Source organism: Bufo bufo, chromosome 2, assembly GCF_905171765.1.
Source record: "Bufo bufo chromosome 2, aBufBuf1.1, whole genome shotgun sequence".
Taxonomy (NCBI): Eukaryota; Metazoa; Chordata; class Amphibia; order Anura; family Bufonidae; genus Bufo; species Bufo bufo.
This window is the reverse complement of record NC_053390.1, coordinates 250,876,464-250,898,132: the sequence shown is the minus strand read 5'-3', so window position 1 is coordinate 250,898,132 and position 21,669 is coordinate 250,876,464. Positions and strand designations below refer to the sequence as shown.

Genomic DNA, 21,669 nt, shown 5'->3' with positions numbered 1-21,669 from the left:
CAGAAATATTCAGTATCCTCAAGTACTGTACTACGATCGCTCACCTGTTTCTTTTCTCTACTTCGGCTACAAGTTCATCAGTGGAAAATTGCCCATGTACAACCATGATGAGATTCTTAATCACATCTTCTGAGCAGTCCACATCTAACAAGCCTCCCACCACTGCTGGGATGCGACTGGGATTAACCTAGACACAGAAAGCCATTTAATGTATTACATCTGTGATTACAGTATCAGCAGCACTCAACGTCATTGCAGGAGGATGGAAATGGAAAATAAGAATAACTTCAATATAAATCACACATTTAAATTCATCTATAATAGATAAAATGCATTAATGAGGTTATATAAATTATATTTAAAAAGGGGTATTCCAGTAATTTCAAGTAATCCCCTATCTACAGAATATTGTCTAACTAGATCGGTGTGAGCCCTACCACTGGGACCCCCTCTGATCACAAGAACAGGAGTCCCGTATCTTGCAGGGCTCCTAAAAAAAAAAATGGAGAGTACAGCTATTTCTGGCAGGTACCATAGAGACAAATGCATGCTTAACCAGCCACTACATTCATTTTGGAGGACCCTGTGGGGTTTGGATCCTCGTTCACGTAATCTAATAGTCATCCCCAATCCTGTGGGTAGGGAATAACTTGAAAATATCAGAATATCCCTTAAATAAACTTAGAAATTAACCGTCTTGGACTATAATATATTTATGAAAGCTGCTGATCTGCCCAACCAGTATACAAGTGCATGTAAGAAACTATTTTCTGAAAACACGCTTGAAAATAAATAAATGGGAGCCGGTCAGCAGTTTTGACCATGCTAAGCTGCTTACCGCACTAGGGAGCAGCTGGGGAAATCAGTACAAACAACTTTTGTGGAGCTTTTATTATCATGAGAATGTGAAGTGCTGTCTCCTCTCTGCATTGAGCTGCTTCACAGCCCCTTCCCCTCTGCTATCGGACAGGTATAGTGGTCTCCTGGTTGGATACTACAGCTGTCACTCAGAGCAGAGGGTGGGGCTGTGAAGCACCTCAATGCTCAAAGGAGAGGGCACGTCACAGGACTTTATTTACCATAGACTACATGTCCCACCCTTTCCCCTTCATCAACGAACCTCTGTTTGAAAAAGCAGCTTTTCCTATCGTCTACGTCTAACAAATAGTGATTAGCTTGGATTCCTAGTCCCCCGAGAGGGCGCTCCTACAAATGCAAAGCTAGATCTAAAGCTCAGGACTGACATTTGACCGTACTAATGGGCTTATGAACACCAACAGGGCATCCCCCACTGAATGTGCTGATGCTGAACCAACATTAACCCATTGTGGACCTCCGACGTAAATGTACAGCTGGTGTCTGGTCTTTAAAGATGACGCCTGCTCACCAGCAGACACAAGCGGGACTTGGAGATCCTGAAGTTGTGCACTTCATTAGAATAATCTGTGAAGAATGGACACCTTGCTGCCATTCAACGTTACGTCTAGGTAGTCGCTGGCCTTGTGCAGTAGAACATCTCTGTCTTTGAAGTGAAGGATTTCTGCAAGTGTGGGGTGGTCATCCCGGGAGCAGTGGCCTAGTTGGCACCTTCTGTGCCTGCTCCATACCATACAGAGATGACAAGCCCCCTCCACTAAACTTTTGAGCCAGCCGTTTTCAATAAAGTCAGTAGGGTTGTTACCGTCGCCTTTTCAGGGATTTCCACAATCTGAACACTGCAACCTGTTTTCCAAATAATCTGTTTTAGCCAGCAAGGCAGCTGCCATTTTAAGGAGTCCAACATAACCCTCCACTGCACAGGTACACTGCAACACTTTATGCAGGTCACTTCTAATCAGAGACAAGTCCACTATCATGCTCCCCACTTGTATGGTGCAGAATTATATTTAGTGACGACTGCCATAACATCTTTCAAAGTGGGTTCTTTCCCCCCATTGCCTTGACTAAGCTGCATAGGACGCTTGCATCTCTGGGTTAGCAAACAGGATTGCATCAACCGTGCAGGGTGCTCCTTATCTGAAGACAATGGCAGCATTGGAGCCAGACTGGTTATTATCGGATGCCCTACTAGGTATCTACTGCTCTGACCAGGGCTCCTCCAGTCTGCGTGCAAATCTCTCTATCCGTGCCGCTATATCTTGCTTTACGGTATTGGTAGGAACCACCACTCTGTTGGTGCTGGGACATCTTGGATAGGAGACTTGCGGTCTGGTTTGAGCAGAGCTTTCCCTTTTTTTCAGGATTGTGTTGGTTTCCAGCTCAATGGTTACCCTCCACAGGTGTTTGGGAAGTGGTAAGTACCAACAGCCCAGAAAAACAGCACTCCAGGAGAACTGACAGAATTTAGTATAGGAGCTCAGCATGCTTAGTCATGCCCCCTTCTAGGTTTAGTATTTGTATAAAGGACATGTCACCACTCCTGACATATTTTGGTAAAAAATCATATTCCAATTGAAATGACATGTGGCGGCCATACCACTGTTCCTTGACTATATTAATTTGTGTGTGAAGTCTATTTCCTTTAGTCTCCAACATCATAGCATATGCTTTCTAGATTTGTGCTTGGAGGGGGATCGCACCACCTCCGAAGTTATCACTACTACATACAGAAAGGAACTAGCAGGCAACACGATATTGCATACCACTTCGTGTCATCCACCTCACACAATACAGAGTATTCCCAAAGGTGAACTCATTCGAGCTCGACGCAATTGTTTGAATATTAATTTATTCGCACAAGAAGCAAGGAATATTACAGATAGGCTAACTGGTAGGGCTTACTCATAAATCTGTTGCCTCCTCTGTCATTGAAGTTTCATCCATGGATTGAGCTCCCCTTGTGTTTCCGGAAGTAAAATAACTGCCCCAGGTAAATGCCATATCAAAATGCAAGCGCGATTTTACTCCCTTTGTGACACAATATAGCCTGGAATATGATCGCATATGCAAAATCATTAAGAAATATCTTCCTTTATTGTCATGCGATAATCAGTGGATGCATATTGTCGCAGAGGGAGTGGTGTGTAGCAAGAAGGGCTCCAACCCTGGGCAAAGTCCCAGCTTGTTCTCTGAGAAGACTTTGCAGAGACCAACCTGGCTCAATAATAAGGGCAGCTATAAATGTGGTCATGCAAAATGTATTTGCTGCAATCATACCAGAGCCACAAAGAAGTTTAAATCTACTGCTAACAATAAGGAATTTTCCATACAGTCCTATCTTAATTGCAACACAAAGTTCGCGGTTTATATGATAAAGTGCGAACTTTGTCAGTTGCAATATGTGGGGTGTGTACGAATGAAATAAAAACCCGCATACCCAGCACATTTCAGATATCCTACACTACGAAAACCGCAACGTGTCTGCTGTCAGTACACACTTTGCGATTTTGCATGCAGGCGACACCTCCAATCTGGTGGTTCAAGGAATCGAGAGAGTTTTCCTTCCCACCAGAGGGGGGCGATCATAGGAGGAAACTCCTGAATCGAGAGGCATACTGGATTTTCCAGCTGGGTTCAAGACAGCCTCAAGGTCTTAACAAAAGGCATGATTTAATCCTACACTATTAGGGGAGTCTTCCTTTTCTCCTTTTGTGTTCAGAGGTTTCATTATTATTATATATTTTTGTTTTGCCATTGTTCTTTTATATATGTATTGACTACACACCTGTGTAGGTGTTTTGGTCAGCACATGGGATTTTAATTCTCTCTATGTTTACTGATTGGACACATGTGATTGCGCCGTGTGTGCAGCTCCTCACGATCATGTGATCGATTGATTGCATGTCCAGCTGTGTGAGCTGCTCATATGGTGCGATCCCATTACCAGTTCGATATGTCATGAGGAAGGACCGATATTTGTTTGTGGTCTGAAACGCGTAACCGAACAATTCCTGTTTCTGTCGAAGATTTTATGCCGCAATAAAGCTACGAATTTTTTCCACCATTCTTTAGCTGGATTTTCCTATAATTTTCGAATTGAAATGACTGTTCTGGAGCATCTATTTTTATAACTATGTTGTGTAATCCCTCCATTATTCCTCTCAGAAATTAATAACCTGCTTGGCATTACCAATAGTGCACAGTTTTGGCTGCCAGTGTCAGAGCCACTGACAGAATTCTAAATATCACGCCGATCATGTCAGGGAGGCTGAGCCTGCATTTTTGCAGTCAGCTCTTTTTTTTTTATAAATGAAACAACCCTGTTTGACGATGGACTATGGAGGTAGAAAGCACAACATATGTTTCTAGCGTGTGGTCTTCAGCACAATTCTAGCTAAAATAAACATCATGTACATTTATTTTTTTTAATGACTCAGCTTTTCCTTGTTTTGCAAGATGAGACCATATGGCGGTTTTTTTGGAGGACTAGTTTGTAGGATGTGGGATTAGCAGTAATTCTTAATGACCAGATTAATGGAAGTGGAAAATGTACTGTTATTTCTTGGGGACAGTTGTATGTGACAGGGCGTTATGTTAGAACCTAGGAGTTGCTTTAGGATAGGTTTACAAGCTGCAGCCTGAAAAGTCTGTTTCATACACATTATGGATAGGTCATCAATGTTTCTGACCTTCGTCTAGCACTATTAAGAGGTCCCAGCATTCCTGTGCATGTTGTCTCCCTTCATTGTTCACACAAGAAGGCATCCTGTTCATATGATTGATACTAGAGCTCATCAGGTTCTCTTAGACTACTCTATTCCTGCCATCGAAAAGTACAGAATACCAGACATAAATAGACAAAGTTATGTGACGTGAAAGGAGCACTTTATAGGAACCAACGTCATGTCCTTCCACAACAAAGAACAAGCCACACCTTACCTTTTGCACGTAAATTTCAATGTACTTCTGGAGGTTGTTTCGGTACAGATATAACACCAGGTCATGGACGAAGTCAAATCGGTCACACACAATTATCAGTGGAAGCTGGTCTGTAAGTTTGGCCTCCTGGCGATGGAAATGGAAATTAATTTTAACTAGCCAACCAATATCAATATGAGAGCACATGTATACGAGTTAGGGCTCATGCACACAAACATTTTTTTTCTCCATGTCCGTTCTGCAAAAATATAGAACATGTCCTATTATTGTCTGTATTACAGATAGGACTGTTCTATTAGGGGACAGCTGTTCCGTTCCACAAAACACATACAGTCGTGTGCATGACCATGAGCCCTTACAGAGGTTTTGTCAGTTTTATCCAGGGGGTTACTGTCTTTGAGTGCGGTCAATGTGAGCATATATAACACAAGCTAAAAACAGAAGCATGCATGGCTATTTCATTGGAAGATCTGGACAGATTTCAGAGGCCCTCATCATGCCTGGGAGACTTCAATGTGGACATTAACATTTATGCTTTATACAAATATTGGATTTAAGGAAATAATATATTTAAATCAAAAGAACTGAAGACATTACCAACAGCAGCAGAGAAAAAGAAAAAAAGAAAAACAGCTTAAAGGCTATGGACACTTTTGGGGGCAGTTTTTTTTTTTAAACATTCCATTCTACTAATTTTTTTGAGTGAACCAATTCTAATGAATTGAATATGTTCAAAATGAGCAACGAATGGCTGGTCCTAGGCATCTGTGAAAGCGCAGAAGATCTGCTGCCTCTATGCGAGCCTCACAGATATCAACTGTGCTTGCACCACTGACGTCAGTACATCTGGAAGAGGAGGCGGTGGCTCAAGCGGAGGAGCGTTGTATGAAAAATCACTCACTGAGAAGTGTAAATTAAAATGCTGATATAAAACAGGAAAAAAGGGGGGCGTGGCCTGCACGTTGATGGCGCCGGCCGCATAGCGCTTCTGCTCCGGGCTTGACCGCTTTCCAGCAGCTCACAGCTATTACTCCTGAGCCCTAAAGTGACCTAAAGTGGCTGCAGGCATGGGGAGAGTTCGGAGGCGTCCTGCTCCAGTGAAATTGACCGAGTTCTTCGGTAAGCTGACGCCAGCGGAGCCCAACCGGAATGGGACTCCACCTCAGGCGGGCGCGCCGGCCTCTCCGGCGGGAACGTCCTCGCCGCCTACGCATGGTTCTGCAGGCAGGCAAGGGCCTGTGTGTGACTCCCTAGATGGCTCCCAACTTAACGCAGATATCATGCGTTCTATGCTGGAGAACCTGCGCTCCTCAATGAAAGAGGACATGATGGGAATGCTGAAAGACCTCCGAAAGGACATTCAGAGTATTGGGGAACGTACGTCCCACCTGGAGGGCAAAATGGCCGAATTCGCGGCTTCTCATAACACCCTCATCGATGCCCATGAGGCTATGGAGGAAGACATCGCTAAACTCACTGCTAAGCTGCAGGACCTGGAGGATCGTCACAGACGAAACAACGTTAGAATCCGTGGGGTTCCTGAATCTGTGGAGGCAAATGAGCTAGAACACCTTCTACAGCAACTGATTAAAGCAGCGTTGCCTGAATCCACTGAAAGGGATTTGATAATCGACCGCATTCATAGAGTGCCTAAGCCCAAGGGGCTCGACCCGTCTCTACCACGCGATGTCATCGCTAGGATCCATTTTTACACTATTAAGGAAGCATTCCTGAGGGTACTACGTCAGAACCCGACCCCATCGGAAGAATTTACCGGTATTGCGGTTTTCACTGATTTATCGGCAGCTACCCTTGCGAAGAGGAGAGAGTTTGCGCAGGTTACTGCAGTTTTGAGGCAAAAGCAAGTAAAATATCGATGGGGATTCCCGGTAAAGTTACTGGTCACTTATAACGGCGGCCTGCAGGTTTTCAACTCGCCGCAGATGGCCAACCGACGAATGATTGAATGGGGCCTTATCACTGAGGACTCTCATCGGGCAAAAGAACCTGCCGCAAGACCAGATAAGATCCCTCCGGACTGGGACGTTGCCTGATGAGTGAGTTTAATCTGATCGGGAGTAACCATTCTATTGTTTATATTGTTGGCGGTAGCCCGCAGCGGGGAGCTTATTTCTCTGCCCTATCTGGACTCTATTGTTCGGTCCTAAGACCGTGTTATTATTGGTCGGGCTAGTTAAGCCTTGCTGACCATGATGTATTTCCATTTTCTGTTTTTTATTTTTCCTATGTATTGTTTTTCTTTTCTTTATTCGTTTGGTTCCCGTGAGTATGTTATGCTTACTGTACGCCATGTATGTGATCGCCATGAGGGTGGGTATGGAAGAATGGTGCAGCGTATGTTAAGGGTAATTGTCTGTATAACTAATGGGGGTTAAAGTCTTCTCTCTTAACGTGCGGGGCCTGAACACTCCGTTTAAGCGAACGCAACTATGGTCTGATGCTATGAAGGCTAAATGCGATGTGCTTTTTGTCCAGGAGTCGCACTTAATAGAGAAAGATGCTTTTAGATGCAAACATAAAACTTTCCCTGTGATCTATCACTCACACGCTAAGAAGAAGAGGAAAGCAGGGGTGTTTATCGGTGTGAGATCGTCAATTGATTTCTCCCTGAAGAGATGTGTGACAGACACTGCAGGGAGGTACGTTATTCTGATTTGCACACTGGATGGGAATCCATTTACGTTGGTTTCAGTTTACGCCCCCAATGTCGGACAGTTGGCCTTCTGCAGGAGGTTGTTCAACAAGGTGGAAAAAATGGCGGTTGGGGAGGTGGTAATGGGCGGAGATTTTAATGTCCCGATTAACTCTGAATTAGACTGCAGGTCAGTGGGGGGGCGTAGGCGCCTGGAGTTACAAACGACGCTATATGAATCTGCTTTCCATGATATATGGAGGTACCAGCATAGTGATGAGAGAGACTATACTTTTATTTCCACCTCACATCTATCTCAGTCTCGTATTGATTATATTTTAGTGTCCAAAGGCCTCCTGCATAGGGTCATCAGCGCCGACATTGGGGGAGCGACGTGGTCTGACCACGCCCCTGTGAGTATTGTCATTGCGGACGGTCTTCCTAACCCTCCCAACCCTCAGTGGAAATTGAATACCTTCCTTCTTAAATGCCCTGAAAGAGTTAAAAAAATTACAGACACATTGAAAGAGTTTATGCAGTTTAACGATATCCCTGAGACTAGCACGAACCTCTTATGGTTATCTCATAAGGCGTTTATACGGGGAATTCTGTTACAGCTTGCGGCTAGATTGAATAAGAGCAGGCGCAAAGCACTCCAAGACGCCTTAAATAAACTGCAGTCTGCAGAAAAGGCCCATAAACTCAGCAATAACCCCTCAACACTAGCTTCCCTGCAAGAGTGTAGGAAAGCGCTCAGAGCCATTCTTCTATACCGGCAGGAAATGGGCATGAAAAGTATGCACTCTAATTTTTATCACTCGGGTGATAGAGCAGGGGCACTGCTGGCACGTAGGTTAAAGAGCAGAGCAGCTGCGGCCAGGATAACCACATTAAAGTACAGAAGTAGTGTTTACACGCATCCCCAGGATATTGCAGACGCCTTTGCGTCGTATTATTCTTCCCTATATAACCTAAAGTCAGATGATAGCACGATACAGCCGTCGTCTGAATTAATAGCACAATTTTTAGACTCTATTAAACTCCCCACAGTGTCTGCGGATGCATTGGCTGCACTGAACAGTCCAATCTCAGATACGGAAATTCTTGCGGCAATTAAGGCCTCACCATCCAATAAAGCTCCGGGGCCAGATGGGCTCCCAGTGGAGTACTATAAGACTTTCCGAAGTACGCTGCTCCCTCACCTGGTCAAGCTGTTTAACACATTCATGTCTACAGGGAATGTTCCGCCAGAGATGTTATCAGCCACGGTAGTTACCCTGCCTAAGCCAGGGAAGACCCCAGATGCCCCCGAAAACTTTAGACCAATCTCCCTGCTAAACGCAGATCTGAAATTGTTTGCTAAAATAATAGCCTCTCGTCTCAATGTAGTTTTGCCTGCTCTGATTAAACACGATCAAGTGGGCTTTGTGACAGGAAGGCAATGTAGGGATGGCACAAGACGAATGATTGACTTAATACAGATTGCAGGGTGGTCCAGGGCCCCCACGATTTTTGTCTCTCTGGATGCTGAAAAAGCGTTCGATAGAGTGCAATGGGGGTTCCTGGACCATACCCTACGGAAATTTGGATTTGGAGGGCATATACTTCAGGCAATTCTGGGGTTGTACACATCACCTACAGCAAAAGTGTTAGCATCGGGTTTCCTGTCAGCGCCATTCCAGATCACTAATGGGACTAGACAGGGGTGCCCATTATCACCCCTGATATTCGCACTGGTGATGGAACCCCTGGCGGAAAAAATTCGTACCGGTGCTCGGATCTCGGGAGTTAAGGTGGGGAAACAGATGCATTCTATAGGGTTATATGCGGATGACGTTATCTTGACGCTCTCTGATCCCTTAACGTCGCTTCAGGCGGTCAATGAAGTCTTGGACCAGTATTCCTCGATATCGTATTACAAGCTGAACGTTGGAAAAACAAATGTCTTGCCCATCAATGTGCCTGTAGACTTGCAGCAGGAATTATGCGGGAAGTTCCCCTACAATTGGAATGCTGAGTCAATACGATATCTGGGGATTGAACTGACAAGCTCATTGGCAGAACTGTTGTCTCTTAACCTTAAGTCCTTGAGATCCGACATACAGAAGGATTACTCCAATTACAGCAAAGCTACTCTTTCATGGATGGCAAAAATTAATACAGTCAAAATGTTGGTTCTGCCAAAGATATTATACATCTTTAGATGCATTCCCCTAAAAATTCCTAAATCCTGTATCAAGGAACTACAATCGGATATGCTCCACTTTATTTGGGGAGGTACCCGTCCAAGGATTAACAAAAAAGTGCTCTATCCAGCCCTGCACGCGGGTGGTTTGGGTGTCCCGGACTTATATAGCTACTACCTGGCCAGCCTATTGGATCAGGCTATGGAATGGTGGGCCCCAAAAATGCCTCACGGATGGCTTAGCATTGAGGAAAACTATGTCAGAAGGAGATCCTTAAAGTCAATTTTGGCAGCTTACTTGTTAAAACCCTTCGTGTTCTCTCTGCCCTTAAGTACGATGCAAGCTACCATATTTGCATGGACCCATGTTTTTAAACCTAAAACGCCCTTTCCCTTGGAGAAAAAGCATCTCCCCATCTCGGCTATTGAATATCATATCCCTACACTTCAAGTCACTAGTTGGCTTAATTGTGGAATTGATTCACTGGGGGACCTTTTTGACCGCTCCACTTTGAAAGCGTTTGAGACACTACACTCCACTTATTTGATCCCAAATTCCCTCTTTTACCAGTATTTACAATTGCGGCATTTCCTCTCCTCCCTCACAGGTGGTGAGGAGGGAGATGAGTGCAAGACACTAGCTAAATTGTTGGAGGGGGGAACTACCTCTCATTCCAGCCTTTCATTCTGGTACGTGTTCTTTCTGTCCTCAGGCAAACAGTGCAAACAACCTTTTATGATTAAATGGGAGGCTGAAATGGGGAAAGAATTCTCACTGAGAGACTGGTCGGATGCTATGAACTGGTCCATGAAGTGCTCGAAGTGCATTAACCATACTGAGCAGAACAGGAAAGTCCAACTACGTTGGTACCTCACACCGGATAGGTTGGCCCATTCTACCCCTGGATACTCTCCGTTGTGCTGGCGGGGATGTGGTCAGATAGGTTCCCCATTCCACATGTGGTGGACATGCCCCAATCTCACTGAACTATGGGGCTTAGTCTCTAAGGTTTTAGCAGAGATATTAGGGGTTAAAGACATATTAACTCCTGAGCTGGCAGTTCTGGGTATAGGACTAGGGAACATACCTATTGAATTTAGAGGAGTAGTAGCGCATGTCTTGTTTGCTGCGAAGAAAATAATCGCTCGCCAGTGGAAGGATGCTAGGTCTCCATTAATTAATGATGTTATCAAAGTAGTGAATTTTCATATGCTTTGTGAGTTCACATTTGCCTCGTCGGTAAAGGAAAGGATAGCGGCACACAATAGGTGGTTGTGTTGGTTGTCCAGCCCATTTGCAGATACTCTGCCTCACTACCTTCTTTAATCACGCTCTATGTATGTACTCATGATCATGCTCCCTGGGGCGTGGACATATGGGATCTGTCCCTTCTTTTTCAATGCAAGAATATGACTGTCTGATAATGTACGTTATTGAGATGTTCTTTGAACACAATGTTATATGCAGCACCACTAATGCGAGGAGAGGTTATTGTCTCTAATATTGTTATTATACATGGCTAGTGCAGTTCCATACTGTCTGAATGTCATATTATTAGTACTCATATGTGGAACCCCCTTTTTTATTTGTCCCTGTTTCTGTCTGGATATGATTATTTATGTACTTTTTTCTTTCTGTAACTCGTCACTGTGTGTATTGGAAAATTATCTTCAATAAAAATTTTATTGAGTAAAAAAAAATAAAACAGGAAAAAAAAAATTGTTTAGTCCTCTGTTACCTCCTACTAAGCATACTTGCCTTGAGAAAGTTCTTGACACGTTCAGGGTTGTAACAGTTGCTTTCCCTACATATTCGCTCAACTTCCTTTATCTGCCCGGTCTTACAAGCTGCCTGGATATATTTGAAATGCACATCGGGGTCTTGGCTGAAATTGACAATGGATCCCAGAAAATAGAAAAGCCCTGAAAAAGAGAAGAACATATCTCACATCTGACAGTCAACATGACACTGCCTTTGAAAACGAACATTGTTTATTACATCTAAAAATGACAAAGCAGATAATGGAGACATTCTTTTCAAGGCTTTTTTGCCATCACTTAGTACTGCATTTTTTTGGTGTTCTCCATGTTAGTTATGGTTAATTTTTTTCCTTGCGCATAAAAATAAAAAAGTTTGACAGACAAATTTATTTCCAGTATACACATCATTAAACAGCATAAACCAACATGTACTGAGTCATCACTGAAATGACACAATATGTTGTATCACATCTAATTGCCTTAGGTGTAACTTTCCTCAAGTGGATCTTCTACATATGATGTGGACTATGGCTGTCGTATATTGCTTGCTGCGAATATGCCTCTAGATGTGTTTGGGGAAGAATCGTCCCAACCATTCGCTGCTCTTCACAAAAGGATAGTATAGACACTTTAGTTTATTACAAGACTCCTAATTTTTAAAAAAATGGATGCATCATCTTATACCAGTTTAAGGGCTCTTTCACACTTGCGTTGTCCGGATCCGGCGTGTACTCCATTTTCCGGAATTACACGCCGGATCCGGAAAAACGCAAGTGAACTGAAAGCATTTGAAGACTGATCTGTCTTCAAAATGCGTTCAGTGTTACTATGGCACCCAGGACGCTATTAAAGTCCTGGTTGCCATAGTAGTAGCGGGGAGCGGGGGAGCAGTATACTTACAGTCCGTGCGGCTCCCCGGGCGCTCCAGAATGACGTCAGAGCGCCCCATGCGCATGGATGACGTGATCCATGTGATCACGTCATCCATGCGCGTGGGGCGCCCTGACGTCACTCTGGAGCGCCCGGGGAGCTGCACGGTCGGCAAGTATACTGCTCCCCCGCTCCCCACTACACTTTACCATGGCTGCCAGGACTTTAGCGTCTTGGAAGCCATGGTAACCATTCAGAAAAAGCTAAACGTCGGATCCGGCAATGTGCCGAAACGACGTTTAGCTTAAGGCCGGATCCGGATTAATGCCTTTCAATGGGCATTAATTCCGGATCCGGCCTTGCGGCAAGTGTTCAGGATTTTTGGCCGGAGCAAAAAGCTCAGCATGCTGCGGTATTTTCTCCAGCTAAAAAACGTTCCGGTCCCGAACTGAAGACATCCTGATGCATCCTGAACGGATTTCTCTCCATTCAGAATGCATTAGGATAAAACTGATCAGGACGACGGAACTCTATGCCGGAAGAAAAGAACGCAAGTGTGAAAGAGCCCTTAGAAGAGTATCAGTTAGCCAAGGAAGCATAAACAAATGAAACCAAATTGTCTAACAGTATAACCACAGGGTGCGGTTGTGTCGCATCTGCGTTGTGGTTGTGTACTGCACGGTCGTACAGGCCGCCGCGGGCTCTATTTAAACTAATTCTACTTTTATTACCCATTTGGAAGAATAATTTAAAATGATTAAAAAGGTGTTGTCACGACAGGTGACATATCAACGTGAATGCTTAAAAAGAAGACATGGCATGTTAAAGGAGAGCAGTGGATCGGTGGAGACTCTGTATGGAAAATACACTGAAAAGTTTGATACTTTCTATTATATGCCAAAAAATCTATGTAAATAGTTGACGGCGGGAAAAACATTATTTCATTATGACCATACCTTCATAACTCTTAAAATACTCAAACAGCTCAACCAATGCCTCAGTGCCCAATTGTTCATGGTACTTGGATGCCACCTGGACACAGAGTTGTAGGTTCTGCCGGATGTTGGCAGACAGCATAGCTCGCAAACACTCCACTGAATCTTCCACCGACAAAGAGCCAAAGAAATTCACCAGCCACTAATGGGAAGGAGGGGGGCCATAAAAACAGATGTTGGTGTTGGTCGGTGAAAACTAACATAATGAGTGATTCATATACGGTTAGGCCTCATTCACATTTCCGTTTTTTACTGGTGTGCCTTTTTTCCTGCGGATAGCAAAAATATCCATTGATTTTAATGTGTTTGTTCACACATCAGTAGTTTTCCACTAACCGTGGGTCAATGAAAGAAAATCACGGAGACATACACTACTTTGGTCCATGATGCGGACAAAACACGCCCAATGAAGTCTATGGGTCTGTGTTTGGTCCGGTTTTTCACTGAGCACTGGTAGGAGATGCTTTGTAAATTAATTTTCAGCTAAGCAGTGTCCAAGGAATACGGATGACCCACGGACGGCAAGAAATAGACACACTGATCCTTCACAGACCTCTTCATGGATAAAACACAGATTTTCTATGTACGTCAAACGGACACAGAAATGTGAACGAGGCCTTAAAAGTAACATTTTTTACACTGGAATGAAAAAAATATATCTAAAAAAATAAATAAATTAAAATTCACCTCTGGGTTTAGAAGGTGTGTGTGTACCACGGCCCGCTTGATATCATACAAGTCTGTATAATGCTCCAGAGCTCTCTGCAGCAGTCCTGCTTTCTCACACAGCTGGGCAATGTGAGCCCGGTCATAATGAGTAAACATTTGGTTACCAAGTATTGCATCTGCAACCTGCGAGAAAGAAATAAATAAAATATAAAAATTGGAGGAATCCGAGGAGAACGAGCAGTTATTGTAAGGAGCTGTAATGTTAGGCTTTCACAACGATGTGAGTCTTATTTATCTCCAAACAACAAGGCAATGCAAAGAATTAATTACCTGTGGAGCATGAATCAGATTCATCTCCAGGAGGCGAGTCTGCAGATGGCCCTCTGCGGGTCTATTGTTCTTCAACGCATCAAGCAGGAATGACGTGCATTGCTGTATAAGGCTGTTTTCCATGAAGACATCCACAATCTAGGATTTAGAAAACATCAAGTCAAACTGATACTGCTCTGGGTCGCATGTTTGATGAGCTTCAATGACGGTATATAAAACTCCACCGTAACCAATACCAGAATACTGTCTTGCCCAAAGACTTGGCATTAGTTAGGCCCTTCTCCAGATGGGTACAGTGATGCAGCTACTGCCTTTAACAGACAGAATAAAATAAAATATCTCCACATAACGCAAGACTTCCCAAAACTTTTGTCTTTACATGTAATAGCTATAATACAAATATCTTTCCCTTATAAACTAACTGCAGGGCTACTATGAGCACAGATACCAAACATTGACTCATAATTGCATTGTGTGGGCTTCATGACCTAAGTAATTGGTTTATACAAGCCTCTGCAACAATAACGTAATTACAGTTTAATTATTGATAAGGGAGAGTATAATTGGTCAATTAAATGTAAAAATAGAATAAAGAAAAACAAGGGATGCAGCTGGATCACCAGTTCATCCTTTCGCAGCAACATTTGCTTTCGGAAGTGGCAAAGCACAATCATGTAACATGGGCATGAATCAGACGCACACACACTAGCTAATATTCCAACTTTTTACCTGGTTAATATTAGCCAGTGGCTCCTCATCCTGTACAAGCATCTGAGAGAATTGTAGACCCTGATCTGGGCTGATCCTCATAACACTCCGAAGTAAAAAGATCCAATCTGGGGTGTAACCAACCTTTCAAAAAGCAAAACAGACATAAAAATATCACTGTCTAATTATCCTTGAATAAAATGAGAATTCAGCCATGAGCGGTAAAAACATACTTTCTTGGCATAAAGGACAATCTTCTGGAACTGGCCGGTTTCTGCAAAGCACTGAATGACTTTGTTTGGCACACTAGCACGCAGATAAACACTAAGCGCAAGCGTTGGGTCCACAGCCTTAACCAAGTCTCCCAGCTCTTCAGAGCACTCCAGCTAAACAGAGAAAAATATAAAAGAGAAAAATCCATAAATAAGATAAACCACAATGAAATGTGTGAGATTTCTGGTACATTTACTGATGGACAATCCTTACGGTAGGCCATCAATATCACATTGGTGAGGGTCTGACCCCCACCAATTAGATGTTAAAAAGGAGCTGTAGGCACTACGGCTCCTTCACTATTAACCAGACACAGTGCTGTACATTTTATAGCAATGTGTTACAACTAAGGCTACTTTCATATCTGCGCTTTCCCTTTCTGCTATTGAGATCCGCCATAGGATCTCAATAGCGGAGGAAAACGCTTCAGTTTTGCCCCCATTCATTGTCAATGGGGACAAAACTGGACTGAAAGGAACCAGAATGCATTCCGTTCCCATCACGCACACAAAAACGCTGCATGCAGCGTTTTTACTTGCGTCCTGGGATGCAGAGCAAGACGGATCAGTCATGATTCAAAATGTAAGTCAATGGTGATGGATCAGTTTTCTCTAACACAAAAGAAAACTGATCCATTCTCCACTGACTTACAATGGTTATAGAAACTGATCCATCATGGCTATTTTAGAGATAATACAACCGGATACGTTCATAACGGATTCAGATGGTTGTGTTATCATGACAGAAGCGTTTTTGCTGATCCATGACTGATCCTGCAAAAACGCAGATGTGAAAGTAGCCTAAATGCAGCCTTATCCCATTTAAGCCCAAGAGCCACAGCCCCTTCAAACTGCCAACTGGTGAAGGGGTGACAGGAAAATAAAAGAAAATAAAAAATGTATCAAGCAACAAGACAATGAAACATAACAGCTAAAAACCAATATTATAGAACCCTACCTTATCTTCTTTCAACCACTTTTCCAAGAGCTGCTTGCGCCCTTGCTGCAGGACCGGCCTGCAAAGTTCTAGAGACTCAAACTTGTTCAGTTGACCCAGATCTAACAGAATCCCAAAATACTGAAGCAAAGGGGAAGCTTGCCCAGGTTGAGCAGGTACACTCTGGAACTTCCTGATAGTCTCTGCAGTACGAAGGATTCCCTGGAGAGATGTTCAGGACGTTAATGAAAGGCACATTTTTTTAACTCTGTAAAATCTGCTGGAAAACGAATACCAAGGTACCTTTGGAGCAGAGGCAGCCACCTTAGCAGATTCAGAATAATTCCCTTGAGCAAACAAAGTGTTAAACTTCCGTGCAAAAAGCTCTTCAGCACCTGCTAAGTTGCTTCTGACAGCCATACGCAGTCCCAGGTCAGGGTTCTGTAGGACATTTGTAGCATAGTTGACAATGTTGTCTTCTTCCACACAAACCGATAGTACCTGAACAAGGGACAGAAAGGGAAAGAAAACAGTATTAGTCCATAAACAACTGCCAAAAAGCCTTGCATACACATGTCTCTCACCAGCCACTGCTCCACATCACTACCAGACCCTTTCCTTTACCCTCTTGTAGCTGTAAATATACAGTCCCTAATCAGTCTCCTTCCTCCTCTGGAAGCTGTACTATATATAGGCCCTAGTAAGTTCCCATTCAGATTGATAGCTTACAGTTTGCAATATCCAAATTTACACAACACCATTAATAAACATTGTAACATTCTTACTTGTCCTTTCTTATTCACACCAATGATTCCAGACGTAGGTTCATAAGGAGCAGTAACAAAGATGGTATCAGCACTGATACGGTTCATGTAAATGCAGGCACCAGACTCAAGATCATACAAGTGGATGTAGCCATATTTTGTGATGAGATAGATCACACCATGTTTAGCTCCAATCTGTACACAATGGGAAGGTAGAGACATAACTGATCAGAAAACATTTTACAAAATGGCTAAAAGATTTAAAGGTTTAAATGGGTTATAAGGTATTATTGCAATATACATCCATTAAACTCTCCGGTCTGGTCCTCCCTGCTGGCTCTAGTGTGTCCATGTTCAAGTCACTGCAGTGTTTACATCTGGCGCAGAATGGTCATGGTCACATGCTCCACTGCAGCCAATGACTGGCTTCAACAGTGACATGGCCACAAGCGTCACATCACTGTTGAAGCCAGTGCAGGGAGGTGACAATGACCATGATGCACCAGATGTAAACACTTTGAACAGCCAGCTTCTTTAGCAATAACCTTTTATGGCTTACCCGCCCTGTGGAGGGTGTCAGTGACTGTCTTCTGGACAACTGTCAAGTCAACAGTCTTTGCCATGATTGTGTAACCTACAGAACCAGACTGAGGGACCATTTAAAGGCGTAGGAAACTTTTGCAGGTGTCCTCTGTTGATTAGCTGATTAGAGTGTGACACCATGAGTCTACAATATGAGTCTGGAATTTTTCACAATATTCTAATTATCTGAGATACTGACTTTTGGGTTTTCAATAGCTGTGAGCCATAATCACCAACATTAAACGAAATAAACGCTTGAAATAGATCACTCTGTGTGTAATGAATCTATATAATATATGAGTTTCACTTTTTGAACTGAATTACTGAAATATATAAACTTTTCGAAAATATTCTAATTAATTCATATGCATCTGTATATTTTTAAAGCACTATACCTGCATAGCCACAGGGAAGTCCGTCTGAGCTTCAGGAGGAAAGAAGACATCCACAGCTTTCTTTGTAAAAGGCTGGTTTCCATTGGCAGGTTGTCCAACCTCTATAATGTGCAGCTAGATGGAAGCAGACAAAACCATGTCATATGCACCTTTAAAATAAATGGAATGTACATGACATTTTTTTGAGAAGTTGAAGGGGTTGTGTGGTGACATAAAAAGTTGTTTAGATGTTATGAAAATTACAATTAATGTAACTTAATAACATAGCATAAAATATGAAAGCCGCACCGATGTCCTAACTTCACACCACCTCTTGCAGTGGAGCAAGTTCCATCCAACACCATCATCACAACATGGGCAGAGAGCTTTCTCAGACCATGGCTCGAGTGTATGGCCCGGTTTATTAACTAAGCCAGCTTCCTTCTCTGCCTCTACATCAGCCATAATAGAGAAGAGGGCTGGCTTAGCTAAGGAACTGACCCAGACAGAGGGCCACAAATAGGGGAATGGAAGCTCTCCACCCATGTTGAGCATGAAGTGGAGCTTTCTGTACCGCAAAACGGGGTTGGTCAGAAATCTGGACAACGGTTGAGCTTTTAGAATTATACTGTATAAGTTTTATTAATTAGCATGTTTTATTAATACATTCTTCCCCCTGCCTGCCTGCACTGCCAGTAGTAAGCGCTTACCGCTCACACAGGCATCGCTCCCGGCGGCTGGTTCATTAGTCAGCCCGCCGGGAGGGCAGGGGAAAAGCAGCTCACTGACAGCGCTGGCCACTCTAGTGTAGAAGTTCATATTTTATAAAAAGGGGGAATGTAGATTTACTTTCTAAACACATAAGGGTCTTTTCTCCACCAGGCTGTGAGGGAGCAGAGCAGGCAGAGGCCCGCAGCTCCCGCACAGCCCCTCTCTTCTATGCGAATAGAAGACAGATGTCCCTGAAAGAGCGCTGCTAAGGGACATTTCAGCCCCAGTTTTCTAGCACAAATAAACGTTTTCACTAAATAAAGTATATTACAAAAGTGTTCCCTGTCACTAGCAAAATAAATAAAATATGAAACGGCAGTTACACTTTAAACCCAGATTCTCCAGCTAGTAAGAAGTCTAATCAGCTTGTGGTTGGTTAGGGTCATCATACAACACTACTGACTTATGAATATAATGACAGCTAATCTACATTTATTTTCTGGCCTTCTTCAGTTAAGTTTTTTTTTTTTGTTCGTTCAACACAATTTTAAAGTTCTTTATGCAGGCAATTCCAAAGCAGATTATAACTTTCAGTCTCTGACTTACCTTGCCACCTGCCTGACCACGAACAGCAAAGCAGAAAAGAGTTGAGGGCTTTGTATTTCTTTCAATTTTAAATTCCGCAAAAGCTGCAGCGTGGCCCTCAATGGGCTGTGAGACCTTCCTGTCCACAGAATACAGCTGCATTGCACCCACCACGCGGTTTTGCTATAACACAGTACAATGATGTAGATAAGAATTCAACATACACAAAATGAAAAGATCAAGATTGATTTTTTTTTTTAAAAAGCTACTCATGGCTAATATACTGTCTAAAAGTAAGACTATCAATTTAGACAGACAGTCTTAGGCGACATGCACACTACCGTATTAATTAGGCAGTCTGCAAAATACAGAAACCTTTGCATGCAATCCGCATTTTTCTTAGTGCGAATTAATAGAAATGGCTATTCTTGTCTGGAAAAAGGACGAGAGTAGGACATCTTTTAGAATTTGTGGGACAGAAACACGGATGCGGACAGCACACAAATGAAATCTGTTTTTTTTTTTTTTTTTTTGCAGACCGTATGGTCACCTTTAAGTCATGTCAGGTTTGTAGTCACTTTAAACAGGCAGAATGATTTACACAGTCTGGATCAGATTATGCCGTTGATGTTTATTCATCTGGACCCTGTTCTTCAACTGGACAAATAAGAATTTCCCGAGGACAAGAGAAATTTAGTAGGATTGGCCGATCACATACTATGTATACAAGCCTCCAGAATGTCCTCTGAAGGCAGATGTCGAAGTAAAGAGGGAAATCAACTATAATGATCCTTTGTTCCCACAGGAGATACGTTACTGCCAGGGCAATTGGACAATGGTTTAATGCCCTTTACCCATGGAAACAAACATGCATACTTGCATGGTTATAATGAAGTCAGAAGAAATATGTCAGCCAACAGATACAGCTGACCACAGTCAGTCACTCACAAGTATCCAACAGCACCATATATATGGATTGTCTGCCCCAGCCAAAACATGCGTGCTTTTGGAAAAGGGACAAGATGAATGACTGTCAGACATCTCTGTTGTTGCCTTTTAGTGAGTAACCTTGTAGATAAAGTTAATACAAGGCATTTACTAATGTATTGTGATTGTCCATATTGCTTCCTTTGCTGGTTTGATTCATTTTTCTATCACACTATACGCTGCTGGTTTCCAGGGCTTACGGCCACCACTGCAGCACAGATATGAGGTTGACAGGACGGGAGCTGCTACGCATGTGTGCCTATGGCTGATACCATGGTCCCGGCCACCAGAGAGGTCAGAGCTTTTTCTTATAGTGTGCAAGCATGACCGCTGTTGCTGAATTGAAAGGTGGTCGGAACCATGGATATGAGCAGTGTATAATGTGATGGAAAAATGAATCAGGCCAGCAAAGGAAGCAATATGGATAATCACAATACATTAATAAGCGGCTTGTATTAACTTTCTCTACATGATAAATGACATTTGCTGAATTGACAACCCCTCTAAAACAGAACAGTTGGAAAAAGAACCTATCAGATCTTTGGAGGATCTTTGTGAAACTATTAACATATCTGATGTCTATAGCCACTTTACGTCACAGCTGGAATTTTCTAGGGTATAGGCACAGTAAGTGATGAGATGACTTCACATGATAATACCTGGGCAGAGATGCCAATCAGAAGAAGCCACTTCTGTTGCTCATCTGTCCTGTAGTTGATGATCTGACAGCCAGCAAGACTTGCATGACGATCAAACATTTTCTGTGGTTGCGAGTCTCCTTCCATGCTCCAATGATAAACCGCTGTCTCAGTCACCAGAGCCACTGTGTTGACAGATATCCACTTCCAAAAGATAACCTCCTCAGACATGGTGTGAGCCTTCATCTTACTCTTCATCTCAATGTTAAAGATTTGTAGGGTTTTTCCCGCTAGAATATGAAAAAGTAACAGTAACAATATAAATACAGGTTTCTGTTACCATTTTTTTTTAAGAAAATAAATAAATAATTATGTAAAAATAAGAAATGAGTAGGTCAGTGATATATGGCAATGGGTTAGAAGACCAGCACAGAAGACCACTGACATTTCTTGAAGTTGACAAATTCTTAAAGAAAATTTCTCATCCCAAACTTAAAATTGGCCATATAGTATAAAATTTGAACAATGTCATCCCTTTAAGCACCTAACAGTTTTGCCCGAGCTCTGCTCGGGCTTTGAGAGAAGTACTCAACAGTTCAGCCCAAGCAGAGCTCAATCAACTTTTAAATACATAATCTATACTTTTAAATACTTAAAGGGAATCAACTCGGTAAAGGAGGAGAGCATATTTAAAAGAAGAAAAACTACCACAAGAGGACACAGTTTTAAATTAGAGGGGCAAAGGTTTAAAAGTAATATAAGGAAGTATTACTTTACTGAGAGAGTAAAGGATGCATGGAATAGCCTTCCTGCAGAAGTGGTAGCTGCAA

The 21,669-nt window shown here is 42.8% G+C and overlaps 1 protein-coding gene across 1 annotated transcript in view; it reads right to left on the bottom strand.

The window, feature by feature from the left end:
• The window catches only part of CLTCL1 (clathrin heavy chain like 1), a 71,590-nt gene that overhangs the window by 17,122 nt on the left and 32,799 nt on the right, over positions 1 to 21,669 (bottom strand). Inside the window, exons 3-16 of the mRNA XM_040416366.1 lie at positions 20,861 to 21,129; positions 19,236 to 19,397; positions 17,940 to 18,053; positions 16,984 to 17,157; positions 16,502 to 16,699; positions 16,220 to 16,420; positions 15,223 to 15,375; positions 15,011 to 15,133; positions 14,282 to 14,419; positions 13,970 to 14,134; positions 13,244 to 13,424; positions 11,416 to 11,579; positions 4,819 to 4,944; positions 45 to 187 (exon numbers count right to left, since the gene is read on the bottom strand). Coding sequence (XP_040272300.1) covers positions 45 to 187; positions 4,819 to 4,944; positions 11,416 to 11,579; positions 13,244 to 13,424; positions 13,970 to 14,134; positions 14,282 to 14,419; positions 15,011 to 15,133; positions 15,223 to 15,375; positions 16,220 to 16,420; positions 16,502 to 16,699; positions 16,984 to 17,157; positions 17,940 to 18,053; positions 19,236 to 19,397; positions 20,861 to 21,129 — 2,311 coding nt within the window. The remainder of the gene's footprint in view (positions 1 to 44; positions 188 to 4,818; positions 4,945 to 11,415; positions 11,580 to 13,243; positions 13,425 to 13,969; positions 14,135 to 14,281; positions 14,420 to 15,010; positions 15,134 to 15,222; positions 15,376 to 16,219; positions 16,421 to 16,501; positions 16,700 to 16,983; positions 17,158 to 17,939; positions 18,054 to 19,235; positions 19,398 to 20,860; positions 21,130 to 21,669) is intronic.